General features: G+C 44.2%; 1 protein-coding gene across 3 annotated transcripts in view; it reads left to right on the forward strand.

Moving 5' to 3' along the window:
- Shroom3 (shroom family member 3) overlaps window positions 1-26,573 on the forward strand; it is a 286,870-nt gene that overhangs the window by 157,014 nt on the left and 103,283 nt on the right. Inside the window, exon 1 of one of the 3 annotated variants that reach the window (XM_021162394.2) lies at window positions 18,391-19,207. The exons of the other annotated variants lie outside the window; for them this stretch is intronic. Within the exon in view, the coding sequence (XP_021018053.2) occupies window positions 19,131-19,207 (77 nt within the window). The 5' untranslated portion in view covers window positions 18,391-19,130. Of the gene's footprint in view, window positions 1-18,390; window positions 19,208-26,573 lie in introns of those variants that run through there. 3 annotated transcript variants of the gene reach the window in all.

The raw sequence follows: 26,573 nt of genomic DNA on the forward strand, positions 1-26,573 counted from the left end.
CTTTCTCTCTCCCTCCTCTCCCTCCCTTCTTTTCTCTAGTTGCTTTCTAGTGATAAAAACTTCAGATCATGGCACCCGTAGGTTCCCACTGCCTGAGCACTACAGAACATTCTTTACTGTTACTTCCAGTTACCTGTATGCCATGACCTCCACATAGAGCATGGCCAGCCTCTCTCTGTCTTGGCCTCATGGTAGACCACACCTTCTGCTGGTTCTTTTGAAGACTGTGAGGGACCCTGGGGATTACAGCTTTCTGCTCCAGTGTGTAGCCTGATGTAGAATTGTAGAATCAGTGCATTTTCCCTCTTGGAATACACTTGGAACAATTCCTTCATTTTCCTTTAGGAGAGACGTAGATGGTTCTTTACGATCAAAACAGCACCTCCTTTAGCCTCTGTCGTTACCATAGACTCCTCTATTCTAGACTCTGAGGGAATTCTGAGTTTTTGTTCCTCTGCCTGCAGCTGCTGGCCCTAAGGCAGGGTTAGTTCACCTTCTAGCTGAGAAGATGATGTTGGTACAAAGCCAGATGTAATTAGAAGCAGTGCCCACAATACAAGAGTTCTTAGAAATTGGCCATGACATCAGAACACTGGAGGCTGCTTGGCTCCTGTGACCTTAACATCCTTGAAACTGCTAATGAATCCTAGGAATTAATTCCCTGAGACGCTAAGTTGCTCCTTAAAGGGAGTTTATTTGGGTTTAAGTGTTTCATTCTGGCTGGGTTTGATATTTTATAGCAGGTTACCAACATTTAAGCTTCTGTGTTGAGAGAATATACAATGCAATGTGTTAGAGTTCCATCTCTGTATCGAACATGAGAGATGATCAACGTCTATGAGCACACACTTTATTTTGGATTGCAGCTCTTGAGGCTATAACATATGATTGGTTGGCCTCCCTGCTCTGAGCCTGTGAGCATATGGATAAGCAAACGGTTCACCTTAGACCTAGTCTACCAAAAAAGACAAAGAGGAGAGGACCAGGCCCCAGTCTCCCCTGTTAAAGGATACATCGATCCCTTTGAGCACTGTAGTCAGCTACAAGCCTTTGGGGGGAAGGGGTCTAACATCCAAACTGACAAACAAGAACATTCCAGATAAACCTTAGTTACCTGTTACAAGTGCCCTAAGAACCAATCAGTGTAGAGACTAACCCTTGTATTGACCATCACCCTAGCACCTTGGAAGAAGGTAAATGCAAAGTCACTGGCTTTCTGGGGCATATGTAAAACAAAGCAAGCAAGCAAGCAAGCAAGCAAACAAGAAAAACAAACAAAAGCCCCAGAAGAAAGAAGACCAAAGAGAGAAGGGAGGAGTGGCAACAGGAGTTGGAGGAGTGGCCGGCATTTTCTATCCAATTCCCCAATTCCCTCTCATCTCTGTGTGCCACACGATAGGCTCATCTGTGATGATCTCAGACATGTATCCATCTGCCCAGGCTCTCCCTCCTCACCTGAGTGACTGGAGCAGTGAGAAAATTGAAATTAGGAATCTTCCACTCTCTGCTGTAATAAACACTGAGCCTACTCATTGCCAAGGAAACAACTGGTTCTTTTATACTGCAAGGATCTGAACCCAGGCGCATAGCCCACAAAAGCATTTCCCGCCAGCTGTTAGTGTTGTTGCAGAGTTCACAGGAACCGAATGAAAGGAGCCCTATGGTAGCACGGGATAGAAAGGTTTTAGGTTCTCATCAGCACCAAGCATCCTTTGCTTGGACTTTGCCTTGGACGTTGTATAGCTCCACCCTAGGAACCGTAACACTGAAATGACAGTTTCTTCTCATCTGTGGTCTGAGTTATGCTTGTGACATGTAGACCGTGTAACACACCAGTGTGGGTTGGTATAAAGGATGAAGCAACATCAGATAGGATTTTGATGGAAGTCATCCTTCAAGCCCGACTTTATCTTGAAGGGAAGAAAGGGCCTTAACAGAGTCCATTGCTGACCGAGTCCGTAGGGAAGGGAGGGAGAGAGCCATTTCATTTGTTTTCTGAGATTTGTTTCCTTTCATTTCCAATTGTAGTGAGACACATGTACCACAAATTTTACTATACTATTACTACCCTTCTTGCTTTTTTTTTTTTTTTTTTTTTAACAGAGTCTTACTATGTAGCTCTGACTGGCCTGGAACTTGTTATGAAGACCAGGTTAGACTTGAACTCAGAGATCTGCCTCCCTCTGCCTCCTGAGTGGTGGGATTAAAGGTATGTGCCATCATCACATTCCAGCCCCCTAATACACACACACCTTTTTTCTAGATGCTATTACTATGTTGCCCAGGCTGGGTCTTAGTCCTGGGCTGGAGTCCCCTTACACGCTTCCTATTGCAAGTACTGCCTTCCACCGAAGGCATAGCTGAAGTCTTTGGGACCTTAGGTGTTAAGTCTCACTGTGCTGTGTGACCTTCAATTCTGACTGCCTTTGTTGATGGCAGGTCCAGGGAAAAGCGGGTTCTGTCCTTGGGGCATGACCACACTAGTTGAATGGGATCACTCTATAGAACATGGAAGTGGTTCACATTTATAGTCTGTGGCATTTGGACTTTCGGTGAGGTGACATGATCAAAGTGTACTCTGTTCAGTTTTAGATAAGTGAATAAAACATTGAGTAGGAGCTGACGTTATTTAAGCCCAGGAGTTCTTATCCTAAGATTTGATATTGGCAGTGGCCTGTTTACAGCTAATCCTTCCCGTGGGTATTTCCTGTCAATACAGATGGCTTCTTTCATAGTCTCAGCATAATTAACAACTAGTAACGCAAAATTTATTCTTTTTTTTTTATAATTTTCTGTGTATGAGTGTTCTGCCTGCTTATATATGCACACCTTGTTCATACTTGGGGCTCATGGAGGACAGGAGAGGTCTTTGGATCCCCTAAAACTTTAGTTACAGACAATTGGGTGCTGAGAATTAAACTTGGATCCTTTGGAACAGAAGCAAGTGTTTGTGATCACTGAGCTATTTCTCTAGCCCCACCAGTAGTAACATTAACATTAAAATGATAGTTTATGTCTCATCTGTTGTCTGAATTAATTTTTATCAGGTTATCTAATAATATTGCTTATAATAAGTTCCCCTCCTCCTCCTCCTAGTACAGACAGAATTGAGTCCCAGTCCAAGTATCACATTTAGTAATCATCTTTTTAGCCTTTGTTTAGTGACACCCTTTCTTAAACAAGAGTCATTTTTAAAGAATTGTCCTTTGTTTCTACAGACACCGGGAACACATCTTAATTTAACTTTCTGACCTACATAGTTTTGTATCATTTGTTTTTGCCATAAAAAGGATCAGACCTAAAGCCATGTGAGTGGCGAGCAGGCTTTCCTGAGCTGTGCACCCTCGCCCCTCACCTCCCCAAGTTTTATCATTTCAAACAGGGTCTCCCTAACTTACCCAGACTTTTCTAGCCTTGAATTTGCAATCCTCTTACCTCAGCCTCCTGGCCTGGATTCCAGGCATGTACCTATGTGACCTGCTCTCTGTATCATATTTGAAAAATCATTTACTTTGTTGAGTTTTCTAACCCTGAGCCTGGTGCTACATGCCTGTGCCTGGTGCTTGGACCCAGGCTGTGAGGTTTCTTTCTGTCAACCCATCTAGTCTCAAGGTTACACACTTCCCACAGAGAGGTTTGGTAAAGCCATTGACCAAACCTCCACATCACGATGGATGAAAGTTGTAAACAAACATTTGTTTATTCCTAAAATCTTCAAAGTTACCAAATAACCCCATGATCATTTACTTTCAAAGAAGTATAAAAACAGGAGTCTGGTATAAATACGGGACTTTGGTAAAAACATCAGAATTCACACTGTTGAAGAATCATGATAAGGCTAGAGACTATCTCAAGAAACCAATGATGTGATCATTTTGGGAGAGGGACAGGAAACCTGGATGAGGGCAGGATGGAGAAGACAGGATAGATGCAGTGGGCTTTAAAGTACAAGAGGAAGTAGGGGATATGGTTTAGAGACTGAATGTACCTAACATGGAAAGGCCCTGAATCAACCCCCAGCACCTAAAACAACCAAAAAACCAAACCCAAACAACAGCAAACCCAGTAAAAGGTGTTTGATCACTACGAAGGCTCATGCAGCATGTTTAATACCCCAGTGACTTGTGGAATTGTGTGGTGACCTGGTCATTGTGTTTGGTAATGTGATGGTTTGGGGGTCGGCTTTGTTGGTGAAGGTATCCATTGGGCAGATGGAACCCAGAGCTGAGCTGGGAAAGCATTTCTTTCCTAGAGCCTCTTTGTGAGTTTGGTCTTCCTTCCCTTGGGCGTAGCTGTGTGGAATGAGCTCATCTGTTATGATAATGGTTCCCCAGACTGGGCTTCATGGGCTTACTCCCACATCTCCCTGGAGCCAAATCTTTTACTTGAATGTCAACAAAATGGCAGCTCTCAGCAAGGGAACATTCTTGATTCCTGAGACGGGGAACGGAGCCAGGCACTTGTCCGTTTGTTTTCAGATGGACTGCTTCTTATGTTGTAAATATTTAACCATTCACCATAGACTTCTTACCGGAGTTTCTGTTTGGTTTTCTGTTAATTCCATTTCTCAGAGGCAGATAAAAAAGGCTCTCACTTTCCAGAAACCTTTTTGGAAGCAAAAATTTATTATCTTTGAGAGAATTTGATAATTTGATTTGGGGGAGAATGAGAGAGAGAGAAAGACAGACAGACAGAGACAGATGGCAAAGACACAGGGAAAGAGACACAGAAAGAGACAGACAGACAAAGATACACAGGAAAAGAAAGAGACAGAGATAGACAGGCAGAGAGAGAGAGAGAAAGACAGACAGACAGAAAGAGAGAGAGATAGACAAAGACACACAGGGAAAGAAAGAGACAGAGACAGACAGGCAGAGAGACAGACGGATAGAGAGACAGATAGACAGATAGACGGACAGAGATACAGAAAAAGAGAGAGAGAGAGAGATCTGGAAGGCATGTTTTTCCATTGATCGGGTAAAGTGAACTCACCCAGTGTACGTGAAGGTAAAATAGAAGGTAATAATAATATTTGTAAAGAAATAATACGATTGCCATGAACACCCTTTCTGTCTTCGCTTCAGTTGCTGGTGGTGATGGCTAAAACCACCAAGTTTTTGTTTTGGTTTGGTTTGTTTTGGTTTTTTTCCTGCTCAATTTCAGACATTCTACTCAAAGAACCTACATGAAGTTTGTGGTTTTGAGAATCCAGAGAAGGGCCATTAGCCACCAAAGCGACTGGGTAAGGCCCGAGTGATCTTATCTCTCTGAGCAAAACGACTTCCAGCAGCTTCCTGCCGCCCGCAGTCCGCTGGGGTTCTGAAAGCCTCTCATGGCGCTTGCACTGTGAAAAAAACTTCAAGAACACATTAGGCATAGACTTTAACTTTAACTCCCCTCTGTTTGCTGTCTCAGTGATATATTTGTTTATTTTAGGGCAAAGGGCCCATATAGCACCTAGTTTGTGCTTTTGGTTTAATTTACGATGCTTATATTTGAGATAGTTGGTTCTTTTTTTTTGGGGGGGGGTGTTAATTTCTTCTTGCTTCTCCCTTCTCCACCCTCCACCCCAAAGATCTCAGGTTATATCAAGTCCATGAACAGCAAAGCAAGAAAGCCCCTGAAGACTGCTTGTGTCGACTGGTCATTCAGTGTCCCTACCACCTTTAAGAATGTCTGATGGCACTTGGATCACAATCAACCTCTAAGTTCAGAGAGTGCAGGGTCTAACTGGGAACACTACCTTACAGAGCCAGCTTGTCTGCCAGGGCCTGGCACAGTTTACAAAATTGCTTCCTGGCTTCTCAGCCAACCCCAGAAAAGCCAAGGAAGGTACTCTGGTTTTAGCTTAAGAGTCCAGAATGAACCAGACAATCAGAATGGCTACCTGACCCCAGACCTGGCTCTTTGAGGAGTTAGAATATTTTTTTGGTTTGTTTTTACCTATCTTAATGCACCTATTGCCTCTAGGAAGGAGATATTTTAGGTAAGTTATTATTCATGGAGAATGCCCAAAGCATCCCTCTTCCCCATTGACTGGTAAATGTGATAGGGGGCTTTTTCCCTTCTTGATGGCTGTGTCGAGACAACCCTCTTCTGCCTTTCCAGGTTAGCCTCCGGTCTCTACACAGAAGTGTTTTCAGCAGTTAAGTGTCAACCGTGCAGTTACAAGGGTACTCTGATAATCTGAAAGGAGGCATCCAGCAAGCTCTGAGTCGTCTACATCTTCTTTCTAAAACAATGTATGAAGAGAAGTTAGGTACAGTTCCTAGGAAAACTTGTGCCCATCCTACATTTAGCTAATTTCAAATGATCTACATAGTGGTTGTGGTTTTTGGTTTTGTTTGTTTGTTTGTTTGTTTGTTTGTTTGTTTTTTAAAATAATCTTTGTTGAGAGAAATTCATATTTTAAGAGTTTACCCCTCACACCCTCCATTTTCTGGCTAAGATTGACTGTAAAAGAGTTACCCAGGATTTAAAACCCATGAATGAAATGACCATAAAACTTTCACATCCCCCCTCTATCTCTCATTAAAATGCCAGGATGAGAAATGGCCGCAGGCATGCCCTGCCTTCGGTCAGGCGTTCCAGCTTCGCCCCCATCCCGCCCCCCTGCACTTCTGGCCTCTCCTCGGGGCCACTTGCTGTGATCAGTGCCTTGTGCTTGCTGATGGAGGTTTTCTTTTGGAATAGGTGCCTGCCCTTGGTCTTGTGGCTTTGACACTGAAGCACTGTTGTCTGTGAAAGACAGTATATTATAGCTCCCGGTGCCCCCTCTGCTCCAGCCTCTTCATTCTTGGAAGGTTTCTATGTTTCCCGGGAGATGAAGCATGTGCAGTGCTTGCTCCGGCCTTAGTGATTTCAGAAGGCCCTCGGGCCTGTTTTGTTGTTCAGGTTTCTAAGGGTGGGTGAGGGGCATGAGAATTGCCAGCCCGGGCAGTTACCACTCACTGTCAAAACCGGTGCCACGTGACTCTCTCCTCTGTCACATTTTCCTGAACACTGGTTTTGAGGTAGTTTTTAAAATCAGGCTTCATGCACTAAACAGGATTCACGAAGAACATGAATAATTTGTCACTATCTGAACCTCTATAAAGGGTCTATGCCACGCATGTCAGGGCTGCCTTGGACACTGCAAAGATTGCTCAAATTAAAGTCAGACGAGACTAAGCACATTTGAGAAAAGAAAATTGTATTCCTTGTCTTTATTTGTGTGTGAGGGTTGGCGATCGGGGGCACATGTTCTGTAGTGCACATGTATGTATGGGTCAGGGGACACCTCCTGGACTCAGTTCTCTCCTTCCATCATGGGTCCTAGGAATCAGTCTTGGTGGGAAGACCTTACTTGCTGAGCCATCGTGCCAGCCCTGCCAAATACTTTCGATGTGACCAGTCATAAATTCTTACAATTTTCTGAATTGAAAGAAAGAAATAACATTATTCCTAGTATTGGGCCTTATTTTTTTTAATTAGCCTCCTTGTGATGATATTAATTACCAGAATTTTAAAGGTTTCAGCTGGAAACTCAGGCAGCTTTGAATTGTATCAGGAGACCAGAACTGTTGTAGGTCAGACTGCCAGTCTAGACAGCTCCTGTATGGAGCGAGCTAACCATCCATAGTTTTGCCTCCCCAAGAAGCTAACATAGTATCAAAATCACAGTCGCAGTGGCCCTTGCGAGTTTCTGCTGTCAGCTTTATCAGGTCAGTTCTCAATGGAAACACTAAACATAGCACAAAATTACCTGGAGAGAAACTACTGGCAATTCAATATTTCATTTGGGAAAAAAATATTTTTTTAACCTAAAGCCAAATAGCTAGCTACTTCATTTTGTACAGTGTTGTCAAAATGAAACAAAATGGAACCCTCTTGTGTGTGTAGGAGAATCTGAGGGTTAGGATGTAAGATAAATCCATTTTAACATTGACATTCGATCTGTATCTCTTTCTCTGTCTCCTCCTCCTCCTCCTCTCCCTTCCTATCCCCCCCTCTCTCCTCCCCTCCCTTCTTCTTTCCCTCCTCCTCCCCTCCCTTCCTCTCTCCTTCCCTCTCATCCTCTATTTCCTCTCTTACATTGCTCAAAGGCTTTATTGATCTGCATTTCATCAAGATGTAGCTGAGATTTAAGGCCAGGGTGAGAGGTTTGCCCTCCCAGCCTCTACCCAACTGTGAGGTCCTTCTGTCAAAGCCACCTGTGGTTCTTGGAAATACTGGGTGCTCCTCCTCATATGTTTACGTAATTGAAATGTCATACACACCATTCTTCTCATGGCTGGGGACATTCTCATGTCATCAATCCCCTGTTCCTAGAGGTATTCTAAACTTGCCACTCTTTCCCTTCCTACTCTAACTTGTGAACTAAGGTAATGTCCATATTTATTTTTAGACAGGGTCTCTGTTATCTTAGGTTGGCCTTGAACTTCTGATCCTCCTGTCTCTGTATCTGCCAAGTACTAGGATGCTACCATACGTGGTTTTAAGCTGTGCTAGTGTCTTAACTGGGGGTTTGACTATACCAGGCAAGCCCTGAAGCCATGTTTGTGTCCGTTTTGAAGCCTTTAGATCCTATAGCACAGCCTGCCATATGGCAGTAAACCATTGCTGTTTTGAGATAGGGGCTTGTGTAGTACTAGCTGACTTGTAGCTAGCAATGATCCTCTAAAGCAGTAGTTCTCAACTGTAGGTTGAGACCCCAATAGGGGTCGCATATCAGGCATCCTGCATATCAGATATTTACATTACAATTCATAACAGTAGCAAAATCAAAGCCATGGCCCTGAACTTATGGAAAACCTCTGCTTAGCCTCCCAAGGGTCGGGTTTACAGGTGTGTACCACCATGCCCCACTAAAGTCAATTTTTGCTGGACTCCCTTGAGTCTGCTTATGATTCAGCTTGCTTCACATAAAATACATTTATTTATTTTAGGTATGAGTACACTATCGCTGTCTTCAGACACACCAGAAGAGGGCATCAGATCCCATTACAGATGGTTGTGAACCACCATGTGGTTGCTGGGAATTGAACTGGGGACCTCTGGAAGAGCAGCCAGTGCTCCTAACCGCTGAGCCATCTCTCCATACACGGGGCAGGGGGAGGGTCAGAATGTGTTCTAGGGCAACACTGCAGGAATCAGCTCTTTATGAAGTAAAGGTATGACTGTCATTATATACTTTTTCAAATCTAAGCACCAAAGAGTTGTGCTCTTGGCCATTCATTTGGGACCATTTCATCCATTGAGGCCAATGCTAGGAAATGAGAAGAAAGGAAAAATTGGCCCCATTACTTGTCAGGGGTAAGAGGACTATCTGTCTCTAGGTTAAAATTATTTAAAATTTTGTCTCTTATTTTTAATGACGTTAAGGAAAAGTTGAATCTGGCTTGATGTTCATTCTCTGGTGTTTCAAAAAGGGTCTGCTGCAAGAACACCACTAAGAGGTAACTTCAAACCAAACCTCTAAGGATTCACTTTGAAGGAGGTGTGCCTGCTGTCTAGGCATACACTGCTTACTAGCCATTCCCAAATTAAGAATAAGAAAAAGTTCACGGGCTGGAGAGATGGCTCAGAGGTTAAGAACACTGACTGCTCTTCCAAAGGTCCTGAGTTCAAATCCCAGCAACCACATGGTGGCTCACAACCATCCGTAACAAGATCTGACACCCTCTTCTAGAGTGTCTAAAGACAGCTACAGTGTACTTACATATAATAAATAAATAAATCTTTAAAAAAAAAAGAAAAAGAAAAAGTTCACGCTGGGGCATGGGGGAGCACGCCTTTAATCCCAGCATTTGGGAGGCAGAGGCAGGTGGATCTCTTGAGTTTGAGACTAGCCTGGTCTACATAGAGTTCCAGGACAGCTAGGGCTACACAGAGAAACCCTGTCTCAAATAACAAAAACAACAAAACAACAACAACAAAAAGAAAAATTCTGATCACAGAGTTTTTCACAAAGAAGTAGTGGAGTAAAGACACAATTCTAAAGCCAGGCGTGATGGTGCATGCCTTTAATCCCAGCACTTGGGAGGCAGAGGTAGGCGAATTTCTGAGTTTGAGGCCAACCTGGTCTACAGAGTGAGTTCCAGGACAGCCAGGATTATACAGAGAAACCCTGTCTTGAAAAACCAAAAAAAAAAAAAAAAAAAAAAAAAAAATAATAATAATAATAATAATAATAAAAAAGACACAATTCTAATTTAGCACAGGTAGAACTTACCTAATGGAGTTACCATGTAGCCAGTCACTGCCGGTCCCTCTGTCTCACCTCTGGTCAGCTAGCTTCACAGATGCTGCTTTCCCTCTTCACAGTGGAAACTGAGGCATTGAGAGAGACCTTGACCAAGGTCATTTAATAAATTGTGGACACAGGATTAGAAACTTTATTTTTCCTAAGCCACTGCTCTGCTTTTCCTCCACTGCACATATCTCTGTATATTTTTAGAGCATCATCCTTTGTAGTTCCGTGGTACGCAGTGACTGATGTCCATCACCCACATATTGCCCAGCCACTCCTGGATATTCAGATACAGGAAATATTGGCGGCATAACTGTAGAGTTTTTGTTTGTTTTGTTTTGAGACATGATTTTTCTGTGTAACCCTGGCTGCCCTGGAACTCTCTATGTAGACCAGGCTGGCATTGAACTCACAGAGATCCGCCTGCCTTTGCCTCCCCAAGTTCTGAGATTAAGGGCGTGCTCCACCACTGCCTGGCTAGAACTATGGAATTTTAACTCAGCTATTATAAGTCTTTCAAAAAAAAAAAAAATCCCCAAAGTTGAGGAGTTACCAAGATGATGATCTGAGATTTTTGTCTCCATAAAATCCAACATAAATTCCATAACCTCTGTGCATGGGGCCGTACCTAGCCACCCCTTAGTGTTTGCAGATGTTAGAATTAAATAAACTCTTTAGGGGAATTTCAGAGAGTTCCCTGAAAACTTCCTTCAGACTTTCTACAAATTCCAGGTAGTTTTTGGAAATGGATCCAGGGGTCTTAGGAGGGCAGTAGCCTCTTGGGGAGGAAGGTGGTGAGCCTAGGGTCATGTGTAGCTGAAGAGGGTCCTTAAGCAAGCCCTTTAGAACTGTGGGTCACAGCCCAAGAGTCATTTCTTCAGAGGCTTGCTGCTGACTTAGCTCTAACATCCTAAGATGGTGAGCGTCAGCTCTATGGACATTCTAATAGATGCCACTTGGGCAGAGATTCTACCAGAATTGCATTCTCTGTTTGTATTCTGTACCGGGTGAGGAAAGGGACAAGGGTTCCAGAATAATGTTGCAAACTCCGCATAGAGTCAACTGTTTCAACTTCTCCTTGACTGCAGCACTTTTGCAGCTATTGGTGAATTAGTTGGATTTGCTGTTGCGTTCCATTGCGTTCCAATGGGCCATTATGTATAATTTGCAAATTGTAGTTACACTTACAGGTAATTAATCCTTTAACAGATCTCCAGTAGGTAGAGTAGCCCCTGCCTGGTAGCCACAGGGAATGGAGTGGTAAATAAGATAAGGGAGGTGTTTGTTTTCTTAGCCTTCCAGTCTCACTGAGGTGCAGACTTGTAAGCAGATAAACAAATGAAGAAGACAACTTCAGATAGACTTAAGAAAACGAGAGGTTGGGCAAGGTGCCTTAATGGTAGGGTAGAGGAAGAGAATAACTGGGTTGAGCTCTAATAATGAAAGGAGTCAGTCATATGGAGACCTCAAAGGTCAAGAGAGGGGCTGCCATTTGGGGATAGTCTTAGAATGCTTAAGGAAGCCAGAAAAGCCAAAGCTTTGGGATGGGGAAATATGGGCCCTGTCATATTATCCTGTAGGGACTCCTAAGCGCTACTCCTACCCCTTGAAGGGGTTTAAGCAAAAGAATGACAGTGATATTATCAAATCTCTCTCAATGAAACAGCAGTGGGGTCTCTCTTTGGGAAATAGACTGTTTGTAGGAGGCTAGGAGCAGAGGCAGGGTGGGAAATCAGTTAGGAAGTCCTCACATTGACTCCAGAGGTGATGTTTGCTTGCCTTGGGACAGCACTGTGGAGATGGCTGGAGGGGTGAGATGTGGGCTGATAAGATAGAGAGATGAGCAGGTGGGCTGAATGCTGGGATTAAGGGAAAGAAGAATGGGGGCCCTGGGCCTTATCTGAACATTCTGGATGGTAATGGAACCAGGAAATAGAAAACTGGAATAAGTCAGCTTAAAGAGGTGTGTGTGTATGTGTGTGTGTGTGTGTGTGTGTGTGTGTAAGAGAGGGAGAGTTAGTTAGTTCAGTACATACAGAGTGGAGCATTCCTATTTAGGTATAATCTGTTTGATATACCAATCCAGTGATAGTGTAGGTGGCTGCCTTTGAGAGTATAGAATAGAACAAGGAGATATAGCCAAGATGAAACTGAGAGTCACACGCATGTAAGTAGTATTTAAGGTCTTTAGACTGGAGATATTCATCTGAGGAGAGAGAAGCAGAGAAGAGAGAAAATAAGATCAAGCCCCAGGCTCTACAGCCTGGAGACAGATGGACTCAGCCAACTTAAACAAAGCACCATGTTGGAAGAAGAAGACTGCTCAGGAGGGTTGCAGCGTCTTGGAAGTCAGGCAAAGACCATTTGAAGAAGAAAGGCCTAGTCATTCATGGTGCTGTTGGGGAGGGCTGGAGTGAACACAAATCCTTGACCTTGGCAAGTTGGCAGTGACTGAGAAGGGTGGGGTGTGGAGAACAAGAGCTGCCAACCAGGAGGCAAGTGTGGGCAATCTGCAGGCCTGTGCGTCCCTCATCTCTTCAGTTAAGTGTTTGGCAATGGGACAGGCAGTGGCATTGCTAGAAAGACTTAGTCACTGGCTTTTAAGTGGTTGGTTCTGTCTGATATGCGTTGGTTCTGTGGCTTAGGCTCCTTGTAGTCACCTTGAAGCTTATCCATGACACACCCCACATTCTTTCCCACCACTTTCTTGGGTTTGTTCCCTGCAGCTCCACCTTCAGTAACTCACCTTCTAGAACTCTCGGGATTCACCTGTTCAGTGGAGGTTATACAGTCTCTTCCTGATAACGTCATCGCTTACTCTAAACTTCGGGTGATCAGTTTGGAACTAAAATTTTGTGACATATCTCGTACCAAAGTTAGAGATGGAGTTTCTATATTTAGCAAAAATATTAATGTTTCTCTTGTATCTAAACCTCACATGCTGAGCTTAACTTTAAAATTTATTTATTTTGTGTGTGTGATGCATGTTTGAGTATGTGCATAGATGTCAGAGTGGATGTATTGAATACATTCTCCAGTCAGGTTTTCTTTTGGACTTGTGCACAAGAACCTCTCTACCCATAAGCCATTTCTCTCATTGACCCTCACACACCAAGTTTAAATGACAGTGTTGGGATTAGAACCTAGACAGCCTGTAAACTCCAGGCTCTGGTATCAGCCAGTTTATTTTTTTAATGGAAAGGGGGGTCCAGAAAGGAAAAGCAGGCAACACCTGATCAGCCAACATTGGCTCAGAATTGCATAAAATTATAAGCATTGAGTTGCAGTTGAAAATTCGATTCTGTAAACTCAGTATTGGGTTTAAAGACAACACAAAACAAAAAAAAACCTTGTATGCCAACAGAACCTGAATGGCTCTATAGGTTGTTTGACCTTCTATTATCTACTTCCCATCTGCAAATGAACTGCCGCACAAAAATGGAAATGAAGATTTCATGCCTACACATTTTATATGCACTTGCTCTCTGGAAAGTTCTTTGGTATGTGCCTAAGGTCAGCTATGAAAACCAGCGATTCATTGGATGGCTAAGTCTGTCTCTCATTCCGGGCGGGACCTAGTTTGAACGAAGAACATTTCCTGGAGACCGAAGCCAGTCACTGGGAACCTGATCTTCAGAGTTAGAAAGGCTCCCTCTTGGGGACTTGGGAAGTGCTCTAGATTGGCTTTGTTTTTGTTGTCCTAATCTGAAAATGACAACATAGATCCTAGCCAAGGACATGCAGCATTTTACTGTAGGTGATGCAGCTTTAATTGGTACATAGAGGCATGCCTGTGGACTTAGTCCTCAGTGTGCGGGCCAATCAGATCACTTTTAGCATTTCTCAATGGTTAGTTTCATCTTATAATTAAGTAACAGCGATCATTTCCTGGCAGCTAATGACTGGCTAGAGGAGTTAGAAGCCTCATTAAGTTTACAATTTATCAAATTCTACATTCTCCATCTGCAGTGTTGCAAAAAGAGAAAGCACCCTGGAATTTCTAATAGGGGCAATCTCCAAACAGACTTCATGTGTGTGAGTGGTAACTTCTTCAAAGAGTGACTTTATTTTCTAATTAAGAAAAAAACAGGGCTGGTGAGATGGCTCAGTGGGTAAGAGCACCCGACTGCTCTTCCGAAGGTCCAAAGTTCAGGTCCCAGCAACCACATGGTGGCTCACAACCATCTGTAATGAGATCTGACTCCCTCTTCTGGAGTGTCTGAAGACAGCTACAGTGTACTTATATATAATAAAAATAAATAAATCTTTAAAAAAAAAACAATTATGTATTACATAGAACGGGGAAAATCTAAATGAAGTTGAGTCAGGGGATTATGGAAGCATGAGACGGGTGCATGCTTTTAAGTAAAGGCTGGGTTGGAGGATGGTGAGCTGTTTATCATCAGCGATGATTTTGTATCTTTCACACGATGGCCGTGGGCATCCACTAACTCTAGCATCTGTGTGTTTAGCCTGCAAGAATTTCTTGAGTGTCCACTATGTATTCGAATAATTATTCTAATGCTGAAAACACACAAGTACAAATCCCAGCCACTCTTATTGAGCTGGTATTCTCATCTTAAGAGTCCTGGTTTTAAAATACCCCAGAAGACTGTGGTTTGGAGTGGTCAAGCTAGACAGAGTCAGAAGAGGACCCACCCTGCACCATCTTGGTTGTCCTGCCTCTGTCTCTTCATTGGGGTGGCCGTTCTGTAATTGCACAAGAATCACTGTGGATCTGCTGTAGTTGGGGAACTGAGACTTACCTTCTCCTTAGAGAGAGAAGGTGGAACCTCTCCTAGGGATCTCATTGCTTTTGTTCTCATTAGAAGAACTGAGTGGGAGCTGTTCTCAGAGAAAAGAGTGATATCTGATCTCTTGTTGAAATTATTGACTTCTAGAGCATGGGCCCAGACACAGACCTATCAGTGACTCCAGAATTTTGGAAATGTGGAATTTAGGAAGGACCCTGACTCTCCTATGCTCCTTCTGTCCCATCTGAAGGAGTTCTAGAAGAACTCCAGAAAAGAAAAAAAAAAAAAAAAAAAAGAATCCTGTGCTTTTATGGCACTACCCCTGGGTCCTCTTTAGAGTCAGCCCTGGGAACCTCCAAAGACCTTTTCCCTCTGTGGTCTCATTATGTCCTTGAATAAACTTAGCTGCTCAGAGACACTCCCTGGCCTCTCCACCATAGGAACAGAAGACACAGCAGAACTCCAAAACTCTGGTATTTGATTTGTGCTCTCAGATCAGCCCTGAGCTTGTGGCATGAGCGATGCTTGCCCTTACCTTGTATGTAACTTGTAGACGTTTGTCCTGGTGTGTCTTGAAAAGTTATGCTTCCGGGATCCCAACTAACTCTCTGTAATAGACTTTCACAGCTAAGACTTGGAACAATGGTCTAACTTTTGTGTATATTTGCTTTTTTTTGGGGGGGTGGGGGTAGGGGGTTTTCGAGACAGGGTTTCTCTGTGTAGCCTTGGCTGTCCTGGAACTCACTTTGTAGACCAGGTTGGCCTCAAACTCAGAGATCTGCCTGCCTCTGCCTCCCAAGTGTTGGGATTAAAGGCGTACGCCACCAAGCCCGGCATATATGCTTTTTTTGTTGTTGTTTTTGTTGTTGTTTTTGTTTTTTTAAAGGTTTGTTTATTTTATGTATATGAGTACAATGTAGCTGTACAGATGGTGGTGAGCCATTATGTCGTTGCTAGGAATTGAACTCAGGACTTCTGCTCGCTCCAGGCCCAGCTTGCTCCTGCCCAAAAATTTATTTATTATTATATGTAAGTACACTGTAGTTGTCTTTAGACACACCAGAAGAGGGCATCAGATCTCATTACAGGTGGTTGTGAGCTACCCTGTGGTTGCTGGGATTTGAATTCAGGACCTCTGGAAGAGCAGTCAATGCTCTTAACTGCTGAGCCATCTCACCAGCCCCAGCATGTTTGGTTTTTGAGACAGGGTTTCTCTATGTAGTATCTGAGCACTTTATTCTGAGCAGAGTTTGTAAGTTGGTGTCATGTTGATTGATCCCTTCTGTTTCACTGGATGTTTGGTTTCTTCTGTGCGGATTCTAACACTTGAAGATGTTCTATATTACTATGTTTGAAACAGCCTGCGATGAATATTTGAAGAAACACTACTTAAAAACAGCTATTTAAAAACCTAATCAGACTTCACAACACCAAGATAATAGTGGTTTAATATATATACCCTAACAAGTAGGAACCCGAGAGGAAAAAAAGCTACTTTAATGGACAAATAACTGCTTAGTGGACATTCTTCATGACTGCCACTACATAAAATATAGCTAGAGACTTCAGCCCTAAAATTGCTTTTATAAAACAAACAAACAAACACCTCACTTTAAATCTCTTCTCCTAAGGTACCTGGACTTACCTAAGAGTGATAATCTTTGAATTCATTCCTACATTAATGATAGTTCTCTAACATATTCTTCCTTTTAAGTTTTGTGTGTGTGTTTGTGTGCAGAATGTGCAAGTGTGCATATTCGTGTGTGCGTGTGTGTGTGTGTGTGTGTGTGTGTGTGTGTGCATGCAGAGGCAAGAGGTTGAGTCTTAGTCAAAGATTCTGCACTTTACTTAGTGAGGCAAGGACTGTCACCGAACCCAGAGCTCATGCACTGGGCTAGCCTAGCAAGCCACCTTGCCTAGGGACCCCATCTCTGCACCCCTGGAGTGCTCAAATTTAGGCAGGCTCCCACTTGCACGTGGGTTTTTTGTGGGATGTCTTTCTTTTTTCTTTTTTTTTTTTTTTTACAATTATTATTATTTTCTTAAAGATTTGTGTGTGTGTGTAAATGGTAAATGTTTGCCTGCTTATGTTTGAATACCGTATGCATGCCTAGTGCCTGTGGAGGCCAGAAGAACACCAGGTCGCCTGCAACTGAAGTTATAGGCAATTATAAGCTCCCATGAGGGTGTTGGGAAGCAAACCCAGGTCCTCTGTAGGAACACAAGTTCTTAACCTCTGAGCTATCTCTTAACCCCTACAAGTATTGTGTTCCCTTCCCTCAGAATTTTAGGCCCTCTACTGACTGAATAAAGGTGTATTTTAATTTTATTCGTGCATATGTGTGTGTTTGGGAAATGTGTTGTGCAGTGCCTGTGGATTACCGGAAGAAGGCATTAGCTCCCCTGAAGGTGGAGTTTTTTGAAGTTCATCCATGCAAGGCAAATACTCTGCCACCACGTCACATCCACGGCCTCTTTGACAATTTTCTGAGAAGACATATGCTTGGGATCCCTAGAGACTGGTAAGGGACCTCACAGTTTCTGGTTCCAGTTGGCAGTGACAGACTTGCTCATGGAGAAACAAACCATCAAGTTAGAAAGCTCTATAGATGTAAGGTGAGGACGTAGCAGTTGGGAGAAGGCTTGCCTGACACCATGAGCCCCTAGGTCTAACCCTCTGCAGCACAGAAGCTGAGCATGGTGGCGCATTCCTGGAATCTCAGCACTTTGCAGGTGGAAGCAGGGGGGTCAGAAGTTCAAGGCCATCATTTGGTACTTAGTGAGTTTGAGGCCAGTCTTCTTAAAGGGGAAAAACATCTTACAGAGCATGAAAAATTATGTATGCTTTTCAGAGGGAAACCAGGCTTCAGGAGTTTGGGGGATATGGTCAGTCAGTCAGCATGGCTCACTGGACTGCACCGGGGTAACACCCTGGCATTAAGTCTAGGCATTAGGAACCGAAGCCTGGGAGAATGACCTGAAAGGGAGGGAGAGTGTGAGAGTCTGGGCTCAGAGCCTCTCCTTGGAGTGTCTTTCTCTCCCAGGTCATGAGGTCAGGTCTGGCAGCATTTCATGACTATGAATCTCTGCGATGAATGGCATCTGGATGGCCCAGGGGAAGTAGACACCACCACCCAACCCTTGGTGGAATTAGGGTAAGGTGGAGCAGCAGCTGGCGGCATATGAGAATGTCTGCTGGAAGGAAGAGGTTAGCTTGGGCCCAGCCTGTGGGCAGAGGCAACAAGGGCCACCTTGGCTCTCTGCTTCTATGCATCTTCAGTTTTTAAACAACCCTAAATATATAAAAATATTCGGAAGTAAATAGTTTGCTGTTATATGTCTATATTTGCAAAAGATGCTAAATGGAGCCCAGGGAAGTGGCCGTGGGGGTAAAGTGTGCTTACTATGCATATCTGATGACCTGAGTTTGATCCCTCTGTCTCACAGTGGAAGGAGGAAATTTAGTCTTGAAAGTTGTCCTCTGACCTTCCCATGTGTGACTGTGGCACATGCATCATATCAAGACGACCACCACCACCACAGCAACAACAATAATAATAGCAAAGTGTTTTAAATGTTTAAAAGATGTGGGGAGGAAGAGAGAATCCCATTATCCATAGGCTTTTGGCAAGCAGGATCCTTGGGCAGTCAGATCATGGAGGTGACTCCCAGAAACAATCTTAACTCCCTCCTGTGGCTGACACCCCCTCCCCACCTCCCCACCTCCCCATCACACGCAGCTGGACACATTTACAGAGGACCAGTCTAAGCAACCCCTAATAGTCTATCGGTAGCCCTTTACTGTGTACCTTACAATCCCTGGAGAAACTCACTTTTCTGCAGGAAACAGGCCCTGGTGTCCAAGCCCACTTGAAATGACTCTCTCTGAGGTATTCATGGGGGGGGGTCTCTCCCCTTCTGTCTGCCTGCTGGCCATTCCCTCCCAAGCCAGCCAGCCAGCCAGCCAGCTCTGCAGCTCCAAATTGGAGATGAGGCAAGGTGGCTGGGAGGCGCGCCTCCCCCGGGGAGTTGTGTTGTTTTTATAACCGGTGCCAGCTCTGCGCTGAGTGCAAGGTGAGTAAGCGCCTCTTCCTTTTCCCTCGGATGGTCTTTCACACCGAGCTTGCCACTGCCGAGTTCCAGACATGGTGAGGAGCAAGGGCTGCCTGGCTCTCGTGCTTCCCAGATTTGGGACCCAAAACTCAAGAAGGCAACAGAAGCTGTAAGTGGGGGCTTCGTGGGCTGTGTTTCCTGGCTAGCCAGTATCCTTGAGAGGGCACTGGGAAAGGGCCAACACTCATCTCCTCGCTTCCTCTGGCAGGCGGACGGAAAGTGCTGGCTTGGCACACCGTATGAAACTGAGTGTACCTTTGAGTCACCTTTGGGCTAATGTTAGGTGTGATGGCCTTTTTTTTTTTTTTTCTAAAGGAATCTTATTTCTGGAAGTTTCTATTTTTAAGGAAACAATGTCTGCGTGTCCTTTCTCATGTTTGAAAATCACTGGTAATAGATTTTGGCTATGTGCCGTGTTGTTTTAGGAGCTGGTGTTACCGATGCCCGTTTGCTTGGGACAGTTGTGTCTGCTTTGGGTTTTAGCTGTTCTCTTGTGTTACACTGCTGACTTCTTCATCAGTTGACCCATAAAGGGGAATTTTCTTCTACTGGGAGCCCCACAGTTGGCACTCAAGGAATTTGATTTATGTATTCAAATGGGGAGGGCAATAATTCATTGGTACGTGTGTGTCTGTGTGTGTGTGTGTGTTTTTGATTTTTCTTATGACCTTTATCTGTGGCTGTAATCTGAAAAGACTGTGCATCTTTAGGCACAAGGACCTGTTTCTTGTTTAGCAGTAGAATTATTTTCAAACGCGTAGCTTAGCTGAATCCACGCTGAGTGACAGACACTTCCAGAAACCCTACCTCTGATGTGCTTCTCCCAGATGATTCCCATTCGCTGCTGGCTGTGTTCCACTGGGCACCTGCTGCAACCAGAGTTACTGTCTGTGCCAGCTCCGTTCTAAAGCAAATGTGTGTTTGAGGAGACGCGTCACGCTTACTATTCGGATCTCTAAAAGGAATGTGCAAAACCACAATGGCAGAAGTGCTAGAAACTGTGAGGCTGGTGGAAGGACCAGGAAAAAAAAATCAGAGTTTCTCCTCATAGTATTATATTATCCTAGGATGCATGACTCTCTCTAACTGTGAGCTCACTAGCCTCTACCCCATGTGTGAGCCAGTCGGCACCATGACCGTTGTACAGATAGAGAATGGGTTATAAAAGCAGGATATCCAAGCCACCCCAGAGCCAGCGGTCAGCTAGAACTGGAGCCTAAGCCCTGGACTTGTGGCCAGCCTCTTCCTGTCTGACAAAATACAGCAGTATAGCAGGGATAAGCCATAGGCTAGCTAGCTCACAGCTGCCCAGTGTTCCCCCATCCAGAGGCCCAGAGGAATGAAAACATGAAAATAAAAACCCAGAGCGTTCCATGTGTATGTGAATGGGGAAGAAGGAAAAAGAATTTGGGGTCCACATCCAGCAATGGAGGAACACGTTGGAATACTTTTCTTATTGAGGCTGTCATGTTTCCTTCAACGATGGCATAAAGTATGTCAGATAATATAGAGCCTCCTCCATAGGAAAAGATTGTCGATGAAAGCTAAAGCATGAACTTAAGTCACTGACTGAATAAATATCTATTGAGTATCTCCCATGAGCTAGCTCTCTGTGGCATTCGTCTTTGGGTCCTCACTGGGTGCAGCATGGTAGATGGATAGAATGGTTGGTGTTCTGTCCTGATGAGTGTTCACTGTCCATGATACTTTATCTTAAAGAACTTCTCCCTTTTCTTCCTCCCTTGGGGTAGCCCACACAGCCCAGGAGACGCCTGTCTTGCACCTCCTAGGACCGCCCACTCACAGGAAGAAGAATTTCCTTAATGATGTCAAGTGAACACTCTGTGCCCATAGGGAGGAAGCCTTCATGCACTTTTACCCAGATGGAATCAGGGAAAAATCTGTCAGGAAGAAGGCACACCTTTGCCAACTCATGAGAGAAGCCTGTGCACGTTGCAGGCCTTACCCAAGCAGGCCAACAGCAGGTGTATAATTTCTGGGCCAGGGAGTCAGAGCAAATCTGCCTCCACTCACTTGTGGCTTTACCACCCTTCATCCCTAGTCTCTTGGGCTTGCCTCCTAAGATCCCAGCTTTGTCCCAGGCAGCAAGCAGCCGGACCTAGGAAAGGCACACCAGGTGCCATTATTTATTGAACACTCTCAATGCATTGGCCTCCAACCAAATGCAGAATTAGATTACTGTACCTGACCAGTTGGTTCACATTTTAAACAAATAGGCAGGTAGAGGTGAATTAGGTAGAAAGGAAGGTGGAAATATACTCCAGGGAGAGGCCAGTGCTGGGGAGGGAAAACCGGTCAGAGCCGGTCATTTTGAGAGCCTAAGTAGGACAGGATCTCAACATATTTCAGATCCAGTTCTGTGTTTTTGATCAGCCAGAGGAAGGGTGGACTTGGCTGGGGAAGGAAAGATGAACCGAGCCAGCCCTCCGTGCTTTCAGTGCTGGTCCATTTGTTTTTTGTAATGGTTTTCATCTCTGAGCCACCCGTGTACTTTGTCCTTCTCTAACAGAACACATGGCCAGCCATGGCCTAGCAACTATTCTTCCTCTCCCTCCCCTAGTGTCTTCTCACCTAGTGTGCTCTTTTTTGACTTTACTTTTTATGTTTCAGATAAGGTCTTGCCATGAAGCGCTGAGTGCCCTAGAACTTGTTTTGTAGACCAGCTTGGCCTTAAGCTAAAACGCAGCGATCCTCCTCCACCTGCTCTCAGATACGAAGGTTGTACACAGACCACCACGTCTGATGGTTAATCAGCTTTCTGCCATTTCTTTCTTTGTGGTGCTAGGGATAAAACCTTAAATTCTCTAAGGAACTGTCCCTCTGAGCTATGTCTCCAGCCTCTTCCTGTCATTAACACTAGGACTGGGAATCAAACCCAGGGTCTTACATATGTAGGCAAGCTATAGCCAGCTTGAACTTTGCCTTTTAATGTCTGAATTCCCAAAGACTTACTCATGGTCTCTCTCTCTCTCTCTCTCTCTCTCTCTCTCTCTCTCTCTCACACACACACACACACACACACACACACACACACACACTTATACACATACACACATACACACTCTTCATACACACATACACTCACACACACACTCTTCATATACACATATACATGTACACACTCACATACACACTCTTATACACATACACTCACACACTCATACACATACATACACACATACACACTCTTCATACACACATACACTCACACACACTCTTCATACACACATATACATGTACACACTCACATACACACTCTTATACACACACACACACTCATACACATACACACACTCACACACATTCTCATATACACACTACACACTCACACATACACAATTATACATACATTCACACATTCTCATACATACACTCATACATACTCTCATACACACACATTCTCTCACACACATTCATGCACACACACACACTCACACACACATTCTCATACATGCACTCTTATACACACTCACACACATTCTCATACACACACTCACTCATACCCCCCTCTAAAACACACACACACACACAAACCCAGCAAGGGTGTTGATCATGACTGAATATCAAATGAGAACAAGAGCTAGCATATGAGATACTATCAGGAATCAAGATAGAGACAGACAGTTTGCCACAAAGTGGGTCTGAGTGGTCTGCCTTCCTGAGCCGATAGAATTAGGAGTGGGCTGGCCAGTTGCTGGAACACCACCTCATTGTTGAAGATGCTCTCTCGGAGCTGGGAGCACAGTAGGTGTTCCATGTGGCTAGATTAGAGCCCGTGTTTGAAATACTCATGTATAGGAAATGTGGCCAAGAGCAAACAGACTGAGATGTTAGAGATGTAGCGTTTTGGCAGAAGGAAACTACTGAAGCTGCTTCAATCAAGCTGTAAAGAGATAAAAGGAAAGTTCAAAAGAAGTGAGTCTGACAGTGCCAGGCAAGATGGGTTGCAGCATGCGGCACCACAGGCCAGCACCTGGAAGGAATACGCAGCAGCATTCTGCACACCATGTGGTGGAATTCCAGAATGAATTAGAGATTCTAGGAGATTGGGAAGGTTGTGATAAATGTATCATTTGTATCTAGAATGTTCTCTTCCAACGAGAAGGAAAATAACCATAGCTAAGCATTTACCCAGTGTTCGTTATATGGCAGCTACTGTTCTAAGCATTTTACCTGTGGCATTTCAAGTCATCCTCACGACACCCCTTTGAAGTACTCCCATTATTCCCATTTGACAGATAAATCAACTGAGGCACAGAGAGAGATAGTAAATTGCACTGGATCAGACAGTCCCTAAGATGTAGAGCTGGCTTTAAACAGGATGTAAGGCTGTGCGGGTCCAAGTCTTAACCACAAATGCTCACTTAAATAGGTTTGTGGGAAGATTTACGATATGATGAAAGCGGTGTTAAAAGCGATGTGTGTTATCATCTCCTAGGGAGGAGATCAGAGACGCGTAACCAGGCTATCTGTCATCGTTATTAATTGCCTACTCCAGTTAAGGAGATCAGCACTCACCAGAATTTAAAACCTAATAGGTTCATGTGCTTTTTCCTTTGCCTGTATGTGTGTGTAGTGGGTGGGGGGGTGGTCTGCGTGTGTGCGTGTGCATGTGGACAGAAGCCCACATCAGGTGTCTTCCTCAATTGCTCCAAGATCTTTTACTTAACCTTCAGATCACTGATTTAACTAGGCTGGCTGTCCAGCAAGTTCTAGGGAATCCTTCTAGCTCTGGCTCCCCAGAACTGAGATTATAGGTATGTGCCAACACAGTCTGGTGTTTACCTGGGTGCTGGGGATCTTACGAACGCTTCACCAGCTGACCTAGTTCCCCAGGTCCCTTTTTGTCTTTTAGACATTGGTTTAAGATAAGAAAAAAAAAAAAAAAGAGTATAATATTCAGTATAGCATTCAAATTTTACAGACATAATGGATTTAGAGTCGGGGTCCCATTTAATCCCCACAGCCCCCAAGTCATTATCTATTTTGAGGTAGAAAGAGTTCAGGCTCTTTTCCTTTGGAGAGCCTGGTGTGGTCTCAGCGTTTATGTCCTAGTAACCCTTCCCCAAGGATGACCCCATTATTCTGTAACACATGCTCTTGTTGAACTCATAAGACCTCCTGCCATGCTCCACGCACGGTTTTGTCTGACTTTATTTCCTTTAAAAGTTGCGCAGGATGTATGTGCACTTCCACTGGTACCCAGTCTAGATGCTAGTTTTTACTGATCATCAGAGCCATAGATCTGAGGTGACCCAGGTTCTGGCCTCAATAGTACCTACTCTGGTTTCCTGGTGTGTCTTAGATATGACTCAAGGAGAAGCAAGCTTCAGTGCGACCCGGTTTTTGATTTCTGTGTAAATAATAGAAGCTTAGTGTTTATCTAGTACTTAACTCTAAGTCAGTTATTCCTAGCCCTGCCTTACAGATGATAACACTAAGGCCTGGAGAAGCTAAGAAAGCTACTTGCTTGGGGCGGTAGAACTAGGAAATAGAAAGCCTAAGCTTGAACCCGCTTCACTGACACCAGAGAGCCTGTGTATTTAATAGCGCACTGTCTCTTTATGGTGCATACAAGTCTCTTCCTTAAGCTGATTAAAATGCACTGGTTTCCGTAGTAACGCATGGAGGTCCATTGTAGAGTAAAAGTCAATAAAACTCTATTGGTTCTCTGTACAGCAGCACACTTCACAAATACCAGCAGCTAAAGTGTGCGGGGAGGTACTGTCTGAGCCATTGGCTACTGTTGCCCTCCTCTCAAGCCACAAGCCTGGAGTCTGATCCCTTGCCCATCAGCATCCCCAGAGGACCCATCCTTGAACCTCAGTAAGCATCAGCCAGTTGTTCCTGAGAGGCTGTGAATGGTGGTCCCTGGCCCGTGTGCTGTTTGCATTCTTACTGGGCAACAGGATGGCCACAGAAAGGCTGTCTCTATCCACGCCCAGCAAAACTCACACAGAAATCTCCAAAGAGCCTACTAAAATAGCCAAGCCTTTGTCAAAACAGCCATAAAGGATCTTCAGGTTTTTTGTTCTGTTTCTGTCTATGTAAGCGGCACTGGCTTAGGACACAGCTTCATTTAAATGAGGTTCATGTTTCCCCGCCCTTAGCTGGGTGCTAGGGGAGACTACGCAGAGGCACACAGTCCCACACTGCTTGGTACCTAAACCCACAAAAACTTGCGCTTTTTCATTATACCAAGTTCTGTTGCGTCAAATTATTCTTCCTGAAACATGAAACATGTCTGGTATTCTTACCACTTAAAATAGTAAGTATGGATCTGTTCCATACCAAGAAATCCCTCAGTTCTCTAGACACCAACTGGGTACCCTTCAGTTCAACTCATTCCTGACACAATCTACCCAGGGTTAACAACAGATCCTATGAGTTAATAGCTCACTCCCTGTTACGGTTGGATATGGTATATCTTTCATGAGTTTATTTGAAGACTTGGTCCTCAGTGGGACAGGATTGGTGGTGTTGGGACCTTTGAGAGATGGAGTCTTATGGGAGATAAATAGGTTATTAGCCATGTGCCCTTGAAAATAATTAAGTTCGTTTTCTTAGGACCCTATGGAGCGTGACTGGTTACAGACATGAAAAACTGGCCCTTGCTTCTTCTCTGTCCTTGTAATTTCTCCCTCTTGTGCTCACTATGATGAGGTCAGGATGCCATCAGCCATGATGGGATGTGGTCCAGCATTTGTCCTTCAGAAGCCAAGCACATGGAGCCACCTGATCTATGCTTACAGCCCCCCAAACTAGGAACTAAATAAATAAATCTCTTTTAAAATACACACACACACACACACACACACACACACACACACACACACACATCGGTGGTGCTGGAGACATGGCTCAGAAGCTAAGATCACTTGCTGCTCTTCCAGGAAACCAGGGTTTGATTCCCAACACATATCCAGCAGCAGCCTGCCTGCCTGTTTTATGCTGACAATGCCTGATTTGTGGCAGCACTTATTAACCCCATCACCTGCTGTCCTAAAACACTGCTTCTTTCATCCTTTGAACCAAACTTCAAGGTTTTTCACTTCATGCCAAACCTTGTCTTTTCCAAGTTGGAGTCCTTCATCCATTACTCATACAGGGCAAAGAGTCCTGGGCTATTAAGAACCATCTTTCTGCTCATGCAGTCGGCTGAGTTGCTCCCATTGCTCTCAAACTGTGGCATCAGGAACAGGAGAGGACAGCCACTCCCCTCGTTCTGCCTGGTGTCTCTCTACCAGGTGTGCTAACTGGTTTCAGCCAGCTCTTTAAAACAAGGAAAACCAAAGGACTTTTTTTTTTTTTTTTTTTTTAAAGTTTATTTTGAAAAAATGGGTTTTGGGGTTTTTTTCGTTTTGTTTTGCTTGTCTTGTTTTGTTTTCTGCCAGCTATAACACAGAAGAAAAGAACTGGTCATGGGTTTTTCATTTGGCATATTGTGATATCCT

Source organism: Mus caroli, chromosome 5, assembly GCF_900094665.2.
Source record: "Mus caroli chromosome 5, CAROLI_EIJ_v1.1, whole genome shotgun sequence".
In the NCBI taxonomy this organism is placed as follows: Eukaryota; Metazoa; Chordata; class Mammalia; order Rodentia; family Muridae; genus Mus; species Mus caroli.